We start from the raw sequence: 13504 nt of genomic DNA, 5'->3' as shown, positions 1-13504 counted from the left end.
AAACATCAACACCGCAAGGTCACAAATAGAAAAAATAAATAACTTTATTTGTACAAAAGGGAAAGTGTACCAGAGCCAAGAGGCTATGTGTGTCCCAGGGCCAAACCATTGTCCGCGTCGCGTCCAAGAGGCTCTGGAAGTCCGAGGGCCAAGAGTGTGTGCATCTTCAATGTTGATCAGCCCACGGAATCCGGGCTCAGAGGAGCAGCAGTGAACCCAGCAGCAGCTCACCCTGGCCCAGCGGCCGGCCACGCTCCAGCCCGCGGCCCTTGCTCTCTGCCTTGATGCGCACGGACAGACGGCGCAGCTGCTCCTCCGACAGTCCGTCGAAGCAGCAGTCCTGGTCCAGGGTGGCCTTGCGGCTGCGACGGAAAACGCTGGCATGCTGCTGACCAGAGTGCCGCAACACCAGACTGAGGCGACAGCCCAGGGCGCGGGGTTCGAGTGTGGCGGCCGGGCCCTCTGCACGCAGCAGGCGGAGACGGAGACTGGCACTGCGCGGACAGTACTCGGCGGCCAGGCGCAGCGTGCAGTCCCCGCGACTCAGAGCCACGCTGGCCTCTGCTTGCAGGAGCTCGGGGAGTGTGCTCGCAGGGGCTGGGGACGCGCAGGAGGTGGCGCACTCGTGCTTGTCGCCACTGGGTGCGGGGCGCGCGCTGGCCCTACCGCGAGGGGCCCGCAGTGCTCGGCTCAGCAACCCATCAGGGGAGCGCAGCAGGCAGCGCACGCGGGGCACAGGGGCGGGTGGCGGAGCAGAGTCCAGATCGATCGGAGCAGCGAGTGCAGAGTCCGAGGCTCGGCGCGGGCCCGCGTAGGTGTGCGCGCGGCGGCGAAGTACGGGCCGGGGGACGCCTGGGTGACCGAGGAAGAGCGACTCCTTTCGGCGCGTGTGCGGGCTCTCGAGCAGCGCGCAGAAGCCATAGGCGGTGCGCACGCGGGGCAGGTGCGGCAGCGAGAGCGCGGCCTGTGAGCGCGGGTCCCAGTCGGTACGACCCGCGTGTTCAAAGTCATTATCATCGTGGTCGGTAGATGTGCGCGGCCATAGGTCGGGTTCGGCCGCACAGCGCCAAGGCAGTGTGGCAGCCGGGAGCGGCGTCTCGGGAACGCCGGGGACAGGCAGCCGCGGGGGTATGCAGAACTCTGGGATGCGGCCCGGGGTGAGCACGTTGGAGAAGGCGGGCTCAGGAGCGGAGGAGCGAAGTCGACCGAGGAGGCGCATCCTTCTACACTGGGGTTGCGCGGAGCAGATAGAAGCGTGCCTGCAACACAGAGAAAAACAGTTGAATTGGGGCGCCTGTAGTCCAGTGGTTCCCTCCCTAGGGCCTCTGAAATCCTAAACAATCTAGTCCTAGATTCCACACGTCTAGGGCTCTCGGTCAGCACGAGCCTTTGGTGCATCCTCATGCCCATCCTGCCTACCAATTATCAAAGCTAAATACATGTATATATAAGAAGTAAGACCTTTTCTTCTTCAGTCTCGCTGGGTCTGATTACAAGAGGACAACTGATGGTCTTCCTTCCACAGCTGGGGCACCACCTGCAGCTGGGACAGTGGCGCTCCTCTTTTATACCACAGCCGGAGTCCCGCCCAGCTGCCAAGAGCCCAATCCCAAGGGACGAGGAACAGCCCGCCTTGCAGCGACCTCTTCCTACCAAGTCCGGAGTCTCTGGCGCTGGGGACTACTTTGTCCCTGAGCTTGAGCGCCACATACAGTCCTGGGAAATGCTGCAGGTGACTAGAGGACATCCTGTCACCCTGCCAAAGAGAATTTGGCAGTTAAAGTGTTTGTGACCTCTCAGAGGAGGCGAGGACGGATGAGGAAACGGACAGCTGTATTTGGCGACAAAGTAAATCCGGTCACCCACTAGGCGCATGACCTAAACTCACGATCGGCTGGCTTCCATTTTTCTGCCGGCATTCATCACCTGTGCCAGTGGTGTACACCCGTTTCCAAGGACGGACTTAAACTCGGTGTGTCCGTTTAAGGTGGAGTTACATGTAGATAATTTTGCAAAGTCGAAAATGCATTAGTCAGCCTACCCTGAACATATTCAGACGAGTTGTATTCAACACTGGGTGGGCCAAAAGGTTGGATGGAGTAGTTCTGTATCCTCGTTTACTCAAAAATCTGTGAAGTCCCTGGGTCCACGCCTTGTTTAGCCTCTGCCTCCCTCTGCTGGCCTCTCCCTAATATCACATGGTCTGTTCTACCAGAGCCTTAGTCATTGGCAATTTGGGTGAATTAATAATATTCAAAATTTTCTGAATGACAGCAAGCTAGGGCAAAAAAAAAAAAAATTGGACTTCTGGTCAAATCCCTAAAATTACTTGATTTTCCAAAGCTACTATTTTCTTTCTTCCCTAATATGGACCCATGGGGGAGACAAAAAAAAAAAAAAAAAAAAAAACCTTACACAAAATCCAAGGACCCTCTTCACAAGGCCCAACCTTTATTTTCTGAAGTGTGAAAGATGAAATCTGAGGGGTTTGAGTAAATACCACAAAAGCTAAAAAGAGCTTGCTGACATGGATAGCTGCAGTGTGTAGTATAGTATTTCCTAGTCTGAAATGCCCTTTGTTCTTTTGTTTCCGGGGTGAGGGTTAATCGGGGATGGCACCCAGGACTCACACACAACAAACAAAGACTGACACCGAACCATATCCCCAGAACTGTTTTCTTGTTTTGAGAGATAGTCTTACTAAGTTGCCCAGGATGACCTTGAATTCATCTGTATCTTAGGCAGACAGGCTTTGAATTTGTAATCCATCTGCCGTGCCTTCTTGAATGCTGGAATACAGGCCTCTGATGCCAGACCTAGCTGACTTTATCTTTCGGTAGGCAGTATCCTATCAGGAACTGCCAGGGACTCAGCAAGCCTCGAGGTCTTTGGGGGAAACGATGCCTGCAAGGTGAAGAATGAAGCTGGAAACAGCACCACTTTTGCAGATGCTGGATAAACACTTCTGACCTCACCGTTTATTTTTTTTTGCACAGAAAACTTTGGGGAATGGTTTCCACATGACAGTGATCACAGTAAAGCTAGACATCGCTGCATAGAAACTCCCTACCGAAGTAGCAAAGCAGGTTACAGTAAGAAAGTTCTAAAGTTCTGCTGAGTGCTAAACAATGTTCAGGACAAGGGCTGAAGGAGGAAGGATTTGTAATAAGCTTAAGGATAGATTCTGTTGGTGGGTGCTGCAAAGTACATGGGACCTCTTTCATAAGAATGGGTTCTATTTGCTGAGAGACAAAGCTCAGGATTAGGGCTTAAACAATGTCCAGGATTTGGGAGGACCCAGGAAGCCTGACTCCTTAGAACAGCAAAAACAAAATTATCGTGGTTTAATAAGGATCTGGAAAAAACAGGCTGAATAGATGTTTATTCAGGGAGAAATAACTTAAAACAGAGACAGATGAATACCAACAGGTTCCTGGTCCCAAGGATGCCTCCGGATGCTCTTCGGTCTCTGTCCTGCAAGCAAGAGAGCGCTTGGGGATCCCTTCCCCAGATCTAGTTCCCCCAGCTCACATCTGCCCCTAACCCCACCCCCAATGGGCATGGTCAGTGCCACACGTGCAGACAAAGTGAATATCTCACTACATAAAATAAAATTAAACAAAAAGCAGCAGGTTGCCAGACTGAAAATGCACTCCAGCCTTCTGGGTGAAGGGGCATAAGTCATTTCTTTCCTTTGAAGAAATGTTGAGCTCCAATGCTTTCCCTAAGCTGTGCCTCCTACAAGGAACTTTGGCCCAATTATTTTTCTACAGTTCATCCTCACTCCCTCCAATCTCAGCCTATACACCACTGTGGTATTTTACATGATGCTTTGGAAATTTTGACTTGCAGTTTTTCTTGCCTAATAGACTAAGTTTCCTGCTACATATGACACAAAGATTCTTGAGATGCCCGTGGTAGTTTGGAAGAAAATGGCCCCAAAGGAAGAGGCACTTTTAGTAAATGTGGCTTTGTTGGGGTAGGTGTGGCCTTGTTGGAGGAAGTGTGTCACTGTGGGGGTAGGCTTTGAGGTCTCATTTATGCTCAAGCTAAGCACAGTGAGACTGACCACTTCCTGTTGCCTGTGGGTCTAGATGTAAGGACTCTCAGCTCCTGGTCCAGCACCAGGTCTGCCTGTGTGTCTACATGCTACATCATGATGCTAATTAACTAAACCTCTGAAAATGTTAAGCCAGTTCAATTAAATGTTTCTCCTTTATAAGTGTTGCCATGGTCATGGTGCCTCTTCACAGGTGCTAGTACCAGGGGCTGGGGTATTGTGATAGACCATGTGACCATGCTTTTGTCTGGAAAAATTTGGATTTTGAGTTTGAGTTAGGAAAGCAGTGGAATGCTTTAAAGGTGCTTAATGGGTCATACCAGTAGGAGCATGGAAGACAGTGGTGTGAAGAGTGATTTGAACTTGGGGGGGGGGGAGGGTTGGCTCAAGAAGTTTCAGAGGTGAAGAATTTTAGTATGTTGTCTAAAGGTCTTTTGTTGGGGACCATCACCATCCTCACAACCTCAGGTATCTGAGATAGAAAATTTCAGCCTCCTAAGAAATAAACAGGATGATCAGCAGAGCATTCCAAGGTATAGGCTTGCAGTTTCACAGCCAGCTGAAGAATAAATAGCTCAGGGCTATCTATCTCTCCTGCCACAATTTACAGCCAATTACAGCATAGCCAAACAACTTAGGGCATTCCTTCTACTGACCTTCTCACTCTGCCTACATGGGAGGACCCATACCCTGGCTATGTGCAACCCCCCCCCCACTCACATCCAGCCCATGGTCCTATATAAACTTCCCGAGAAAATAAAATTTGTCAGCTTGATCAGAATATTGTCTTGCTGTCCATTCTTCGTATCCCTTGCCCCTCATTTTCTTCTAGGTGTTCCCCGGTTCATCATTGACTGCCCCGAGAATCGGGGCAGTCTTTCTTGTGATATTTTGGTAAATAAAGTAGCTGCTTTTTGCCATTATCCAAAAAGTGTGCCTGAGGGTAAAGCTAACAGTTTTGGATTAATTCCCTTAGCAGAAGAAATCTCAAAACACCCCAGTATAGACTCTGTTGTGTGGTTACTAGTGTTAACTTTAATGAAGATATATAATGCAAAGGAACAAGAAAATGTAAAATTTGAGGAGAAAAGGATCACCAGAAAGTGGAATGGAACTAAGTCCTGTGTTCAAGGAGATAAACAGATTAAGAAGTGGAATAAAGTGGTGATGTCAGGACAAGATCGCACCCAGCTAAGTTTCCAACTTGTGAAAAGGAATGAAAGAAAAGCTTAAAGTAGAGTGTGGTGGTGCACACCTTTAATCCCAGCACTCAGAAGGCAGAGGCTGGTGGTTCTTTGAGTTTGAGAACAGCCTGAACTCCAGAACAAGTTCCAGGACAGCCAATCTTAGGCAGTGAAGGTGACTATGGAAAACAGAAGGTTGGTGAAAATATAATTAATTGAACGAGGGGGCTGTTTTATGGCCCCAGTAAGCAGCAGAACTTGGCAGCTTCAGCCACGTGGTTCTGGAGTTTAGGATAGAAGGAAGAAGCTGAAGAATTTTCCTCCATGACTCAGGAAAGCCAATGAGGCCAGGCATGTGTAAGGAGTATCCTTGGACATAGGCCTAGAGAGGTCATTGTGTGATGCTGTGAAGTTGAAGCCTGGATTGCCTTGGAGACCCCAAGATGTTAGAGATGCCAAAGTCATGAGATACCTGCCAAGGAGATCTGATAATGGGGAGTGGTACCAGCTCAAGAGAGAGAAGTGTGTTGCAGTCAACAAAGCTTAAAGGAGTTGGAGATCTGAAGAGCGTTTTGACATCAGACATGGAGATGCAGAGTCTGGAGTTTGCCCAGCTGGTTTTGGTCTTGCTTTGGTCCCCTATGTTCCTTTCACTACATTTTGGAATGATAATGTATATCCTGTGCCGTTATATGTTGGGAGTATATGATCTGCTTTTTTTATTTTGACTTCACAGGGTATTACAATTAAGAGATTTATGAATCTACAGAGTGAGTGCCAGGACAGGCTCGAAAATAATAGAGAAACCCTGTCCAAAAAAAAAAAAAAAAAAAAAGAGAGAGAGATTTATGAATCTCATAAAAGACTTTGAACTTCAGACTTTTAAGTAAGTTGATAGCCCATGGGGACTTTTGAAATTGGACTGAATGCATTTTTGCATTATGACATTGCTACAAGCCTTTGGAGGCCAGGGACTGGAATGTGGTGGTTTGAAAGAAAATGACTCCCAAAGGGAAGGACACTTTTAGGAGATGTGGCTTTGTTGGGATAGATGTGGCCTCATTAGAGGAAGTGTGTCACTGTGGAGGTGAGCTTTAAGGTATCATATATGCCAAGCATTTCAGTCTGCTTCCTGTTGCCTTTTGATCAAGATGTAGCCAGGACCATGTCTGCCTGCATCCCACCATGTCCTGCCCTGATGATAATGGAGTAAACCTCTGAAAATGTAAGCTATCCAATCAAATGCTTTTACTTTATAAGAGTTGCTGTGGTCATGGTTTCTTTTCATAGCAATAGGAACCCTACCTAAGAAAACATGTGTCATGAATTATAGGAACCTGAGTGAATAGTTGGAGGACAGAAGGAAGAAATGAGAACAGGAATAACACAGAATAATGGTTAGGGTACCTAGCATATTTCTAATGTGCATAATAAATTCCTCTGATACAAAGCCCAAAACTGCCTTCATCCCAGTTACCCTGTCTAAGTCATTAACCTGCCATCTTACTCAACCCCTTCCAATTCCAACACCAGGGATACTATCCTAGGCAAATAGTAAGGGCTCAGTCAATATTTGATGAGTTATATTGCATTGCATTGATAGTAATCTACCATCTTATGACTGTCAGGTGCTTCCAGCCACTTATCTGACTAGCTAGCTACATTATTTGATTTCTTTCTTGTAATAAACCAGCAAGGCAGATGTTTCTATTTGCCAGATGGGAAACTGAGGTGCACACTCAAGATCTTGTCTAGGGTCATTCGACTGAACCTAGCCATACCTGCTGAGTTTTTTCTTGCTACTTTCTGATCATTTCCTTCCTTCTTCCCTCACTCACTCTGGTCGAGTGACTTCTTGAGACCCAGAATTTTGCCTGCTTGCCTGTTGAGAAAGAGTCTCACACAAAGCCTAGACTGGCCTTAGAATTGGAATGATTCTCCTGCCTCAGCTTCATTAATGCTAAAATTATAAACTTGTGCCACCAAGCTTTGGGAGATTGTCCATTATTAAAACATTTGGGTCTACTATCCTTTCTTTGGAATAATTCATATGTCCAAATCCTTAAATATAAGGAAAAGTGAGCTTTCTGTGTAAATACCAAATTGTTTCTTAACCACATTTTTCTTGTTGGTTCATGGTGGGGGGGGGGGGAGATTGGACAAGTATTGACCCATATGAACCACCGGGGTCAGGGAGAAGTAACTTCAGCTAAAGCTGAATTCAGGCAGAGGTAGGTGTCTTTGGGAATCCCTGACCATCTGATCAGCTCTGATTCATCAGTTCAGTCATCTGAAGAGTCACTGGCAAAGGGTCTTCTCTAAGGCAGAGCACACTTGAAGTGTGTCCTGAGATAGAGTGGCAGATCTAGGCAATAATGTGTAAACAGTGAATGAATGGTGGGAAAGGTTAATCAAATCAGTCTCTCTTCTTTCCGCTTGAGGAACAACAGGCTTTTTCCTATCACGTTTAAAGTTATTTAAGTTAACTATCTAGACAAGTTATTAAAGGTAACTATCTAGACTAACTTATGGTTACCTTTTAATAATCATTAGACTCTCTCTTTTAATGTCAGATATATGTCTCTTTCACATTGCTACAATGTAATAAAACCCTTTATCATTTTTGCAAACATTGTACTTACTTAATCTTTGAGATAATGGAAATCTAATACTCAAGCTGTAGCCAAGGAAATGGAAATTTGTCATTCACAATATAGGAACACATGGCTGAGCCATCACTAAGACCTGCATGTGACTCCCAGTCATACTTGGGGCTAGAGAGATGGCTCAGTGGTTAAGGGCATTGGCTGTTCTTCCAGATGACCTGGGTTCTATTCCCAGAACCCACATGACAACTCAAACTCATCTATAATCTTAATTCCAGGGGACCTGACTCCTTGTTTGGCCCTTCAAAGGCATCACGCATGCATGTGATGCACAGACATACATACAGGTAAAAACACACACATACATAAATCAAAATCCTTTTGTTTAGGCAAGATCTTCCTCTGTGTGCATAATTTGACATAGTTGACTACCCATCATGCAGCATCAGATAGCACTACAAGAGGAGAAATGGTCTGTATTCTAGGCAGATGTGCAACCCTAGTCTAAAATGACCTCAAAATCATGATCCTCCTGCCTCAGCCTTCCTGAGGATGGGATTGCAAGGGTGATCCACCTTGTGCACTCTCGAGGCTCATGTTCTGTTTCCCAAAAAATGGTTTGGGGAACTAATAACCCCCAAAGGTCCGAGATTTTAACCATTCTCTTGAAATGCCATCTGATGCTGCACGAGGCAAGCAATTGACTGCACTACTGCATGCTAAAGACACAAGTGCTGTGAAAGAGCGGCAGCCCAGGGATGGTGGAGCACACCTTTAGTACCAGCCTTAGGAGGCAGAGACAGGCGGGTCTCCGTATGTTCCAGGCCAGCCAGTGCTACATAGTGAGAGTCTATTTCAAAAGAAAGAGAAGAGAGCACCAGGCAATGGGCCACAAAACCAGTGAGCCCAGCAAGAAGGGCAGACGGATAAAATATGTTCTATGTTCAACATCCATCATTTCCAAGTTCTACCAAAGCTGAAGATCTGAAATGACATCACATCCTCCATCTTTGCAGCCTCACACCAAGCAGGGCAGCAGTCAAACTTTGATGCATGACTCTTGCAGCAGAGGAACTTGAATGCTCAACTTTGCCCTGGCCACTTACACCCCACCTCCATTTATTCTATTACAATCATCCAATGACTGTTCCTGAGTGAGTAACCACTTAACTTGCTTGCATCATCTTAGTAGTTGGGTGAAAATCCCACAGCAACATGAAGATGAAATGAATAAAAACAAACAGGCTACTGCTTGGGAAATAAAACAAAACAAAAAACGAGATGGAAGAGACTTGTTTTAGACATTGGATACAACATGGAGAGCAGGTCAACTTCATTCTTTTCCCTCAAGACTGGGTGGCGTCATCAAAGAGAAAGATCTCTCTCTTAAGGTCAGGAAACTTTTGTATTGAGTCCTATTTTCTTGCCCTTAGTTGAAAACTGACCCTATTTGTATGGAGTCTGTGCCCCTTGCATTTCAGTGCCTTACAGAAACCCAACAAGGTTCTAAGAATAAGCTGCCCAACTTGAAGGTGGAGATTGACAGCTGGCACTTCTGACAATAACTGTGATAGCTTTTCACTCTGTGATAAAATACCATGAGAAAATGAACTTAAAAGATACTTAGCTCATGGTTTCAGAGTTTTATCCATAATCAACTTGGGCTCCATGGATCCAGGAAAGCAGTGCATCATGTTGAAAGTAAGGAGAGGGAAGGAGAGAGAGAGAGAGAGAGAGAGAGAGAGAGAGAGAGAGAGAGAGAGAGAGAGCGCACAAAGCTGTTTGCTTCACGACAAATGGAAACAGCGGGGAAGGGACTGGACAAAACCTGCCCCTCAATGCCGTGACCCCCACTTCCAAGAGTTTCTATCACCTCCGCCATGAATGAGGCCATGAATGAAGTAAGACATATCAATATCAGAGCCCTCAAGATGCCAACATCTCCCTAAAGAATAGCTCTAAACACTGCTACATGATGGCATTGGGAGATTTGGTGGAACATTTAAGACCCAAACTAGGAGGGCAATTAACACTGGCCCTCTGTTTACAGTTGGCATTCCTGAGGCAGTGGCCCCCATGGGGAAGGGAAGCTGTGTGCTAGGCCCAGAACTACCAAAATCAACAGGAAAGTGAGCCCACAAGGTTGGAGTTACAACAAGGAAATTGCCTGGATCTGAAACCATGGACAGGAGCAGCTTCGAGCAACCCATGTTGGCAAATGCTTGGTTCTCAGTAGTTGAACTCTTTGGAAAAAATTAGATGTATGGCCTTGATGGACTGGGTGTGGCCTTCTTGAAGGTGTGTCACTGGGGATGGCTCTGACATTAAAAAGCCCATGTAGGCCCAATCTCCCCCCCCCCCGATCTTTTGAATCAGATATAAACTCTCAACTACTGCTCCTGTTACACTGTTACAGGCTTACCTGCCTGCAGCCATGCTTCCCACCATAATAGTCTTGGACTGAAACTGCCATTAAGACCCCAGTGAAATCCTTCCTTTTATAAGTTGCCTTGGTCGTGGTATTTCATCACAGCAATAGAACAGTAACTAAGGCACAACACAACCCAAGGGATCAGAGACAAAGGTCTCCATGCTCCACTGCTTTTTTTCCCAGTTGAGATGGAGGGCTCTGACACAGCAAGCAATTAAGATGCCTCTACTGGTTAATATAGAACCGTTATCTCTGCTCTTTTTGAGTAAAAGACTAAGCTATAAAGTCTTTGCGCCCAAATAACATGAAGATACCATTATCTATCACATATAGAACCTTTATATTATGTTTGGAAGATGTTTTATGAATATTTTCTCAGGCCATATGTCATCATTATAATGTTCTAATATTGTTTTGAAATACATTGTGAACTGGAAGATACCTCAATAAGGTGCAATATGTATGCATCTCGGAGCTGGGAAGATGACAGCACCGGTGTTCTACAAGCAGGAACCCACCATTTCCAAGAAGCATCCATATCCTAGAATCTGCCAATCCCGTGCTGCTGTGCAGAATGATATCTGTCCTCCCGCACACCCCTTCTCATGCCAGAAAAACTTCAGGATATCACATCCCGAGGCCCTTGTCTAGACCTCTGGTTGGCGGCCACTCATCTTCTGCAGTGGGACCTGTGGACAAAAGTAGAATCATGAAATAAAGCACATGTCAAGGCACCATTTCTCAATATGGTGCTTTAGGACACAACAAGCGTAGGGGAAAAAAACTAAAAAAAACTACAAGAACACGTAAGTTGATCCAATTGCTTAAAACACATACTGGGCAGACACTGAGTTACAAGAATAAGGACTAAATGACACCACTAAGCTGACTCTGGATGGCTGGAGATATGGCGCCTATAAATCTGCTTGCCTGAATGTGTTGAAGTGTAGATGAGTTAAAGGTACAGACAAATTCCTACCTTGAGGTGATGCTTACAGAGAGACACACAAAGCCTCTGTAAGCAGAAAGTAAATATGTTCAAGTAAACAGTCACAGATGGAGGGCTCAGGTAATCAGGCTTCTGAGTGGGTGACTGCATCATGAGTTGCCACTTCAGCACCTGTGCTCGGGAGAAGACAAACATATGGGAAGGCTGTATGTACTAGGATGAGTCCAAGCATTCCTTGAAAGCACAAGGAATCGTGAGAAGGGGCTACCGGAAGTCAACACAGCTATAAGTGTGACCCAACACGGAAATCAAACTTTCAGAGGTTTTTTGTTTTTTTGTTGTTGTTGTTTGTTTTGTTTTGTTTTGTTTTTTTGTTGGTTTGGTTTTACATTTGTTGATTCAAATTGAGAGTTCTCAACCATGAATTTTGTAGAGGACAATGTCAAAAGCTACAACGCAGCTACTGATGTAGCCTGGTGACAGTGTGCATTTCCTCAATGCCCTTACTTGATCCAAGTGGGCATGTGTATAAAGATAGGACAACTGGGGAACCTAGGTCTGTTTCTATAGCAACCTCTGGGACCACTGAACCTGGCTTAGCAGCACACAGCACACAGGAGCAGCTCAGTGGACAGCTGAGCATCATTGTCCCTGGGGATATGCACCTTAAGAAGAATTATCAAGGAGACAGAACTAAAAGACTTGCTATTTGAAGTTTCTTTCTTGACCTATAAAAGTAATTAGTGTCCTAAAAGGCAGTGGTTATACACCACACACACACACACACACACACACACACACACACACACACACACACACAGTACAATTGAACCAACTGATCCATGAAGGTAACCTGACAAAGGCTCTTCAGCTACCTGTGAATATAGAATTCTGTGTTGCAATCAGAGAAAAAACAAAGCCTGAATAGACGCCTTCCTCTTCTTGGCTTCTTTCCTTTTACACTTCCATTTTTAAAAGATATACATATATGTGTATATGTATACGTATATGTATATGTATATGTAGTGTTTTGTTTACATGGGTATCTGTGCATAGTGCACATGCCTAGTGCCCACCATGGCCAGAAGAGGGCGACAGATCCCCCAGGATCTGTGAGCTGCTATGTGAATGCCATGAACTGAACCTGGGCCTTCTGCAAGAGTGACAAGTGCTCTTACCTGCTGAGCCATTGATCCAGCCCCAGCATCCAAACTTATCTCTGCTTTTTTCCCCCCACGAATATACTAGCTCTCCTCACTCCAAGGTTTGGATTCTTGAGATATTAAATTGGTATTTAAGTGAAGATTCAATTTAAAAATCCTATTACAATTGTACAATGCTTAAAAGGAGCTGTCAGGGAGCTGTCAGTTTTCTTCCATTGGTATGCCCAAGAATGACATTTTGGCACACCTCGGGTAGGAGAAAGCTGTTCTTGTGCTCCAAGTTCTCTGGGGTGAAACTGCTTGACTCCCAGCCAAGAGCTATCAAATTCTCCATTTTCCTCACCTGGATAGTCTGCCTAGGTGCTATGCTGGGCACTTGTGCCTCCATTTGTAGTGGGGGGTAGGGGAGTATATTCATGGGACCTGGGAAAACCTCTGAAGTTCCGGTGGAAGCCACCCGACCTGTCAGGCAATTGCTTGGGTGCCTATCTTGGGTGGAATAGATGGTCACAGCCACTTACTCTAGCATACAATAGCCATGAGGGATATAGAATTCCCAAGTTCACTTTCAGAGGTAGAGACATAGCACACAGAAACATAATACTCCAACTTTTTTTTTAATAGCTAAAGCTGTAAATCTTGTCACTTGTATACACACACACACACACACACACACACACACACAAAGTCAAATGAAATTTTCAGTGTTGTGAAAGACAAGCAGGGTATAAAGGGAGAAAACTGAGAAAGATCTCCATGTAGTGTAGTGGAGAAACCATATGACACAAAGGTAAAAGCCAGATTCTATCCCCAGACTTCAAATGGGCTACAAAAGAGTTATACCTTGGATCATTTGCATCTCCGTTGTATAGCAAAGTAGACAGACCCAAGTTCAATTCCTTAGAGCAATACCTGAGACATACTAATTCCTAAATGCATGGTACTCCTTAAATGAACGATAAGGACCAACCCATCTAGACTATAGTGTGTCCACTTCCAAAGAGCCACATCTCGGCTGGAGTCTCTCCCACGCCAAGGAGCCAAGCCTTCCAGTGTCTGAGAAACCACTCACCACCTGTTAACATCCAGGGTCACAACCAAGAGCTTCACA

The 13504-nt window shown here is 45.8% G+C and overlaps 1 protein-coding gene across 1 annotated transcript; it reads right to left on the bottom strand.

The window, feature by feature from the left end:
* Positions 1 to 26: 26 nt before the first annotated feature.
* Positions 27 to 1633, bottom strand: LOC127231478 (C2 calcium-dependent domain-containing protein 4A). The gene is made up of 2 exons (XM_051197036.1): positions 1462 to 1633; positions 27 to 1259 (listed from the first exon to the last, which is right to left on the bottom strand). Exon 2 carries the CDS (start codon positions 1217 to 1219, stop codon positions 197 to 199), a length of 1023 nt encoding a protein of 340 aa, XP_051052993.1. The 5' UTR covers positions 1220 to 1259; positions 1462 to 1633; the 3' UTR covers positions 27 to 196.
* Between the last annotated feature and the right edge of the window lie 11871 nt (positions 1634 to 13504).

This window comes from Phodopus roborovskii, unplaced genomic scaffold (assembly GCF_943737965.1).
Source record: "Phodopus roborovskii unplaced genomic scaffold, PHOROB, whole genome shotgun sequence".
Classification (NCBI taxonomy): domain Eukaryota; kingdom Metazoa; phylum Chordata; class Mammalia; order Rodentia; family Cricetidae; genus Phodopus; species Phodopus roborovskii.
Note: the sequence above shows the minus strand (reverse complement) of the source record. Positions and strands in the feature narration are given on the sequence as shown.

Bases quoted from the DNA above. Each gene is read 5' to 3' on its own strand.
- LOC127231478 (XM_051197036.1), bottom strand. From the start codon at position 1,219: ATGCGCCTCCTCGGTCGACTTCGCTCCTCCGCTCCTGAGCCCGCCTTC.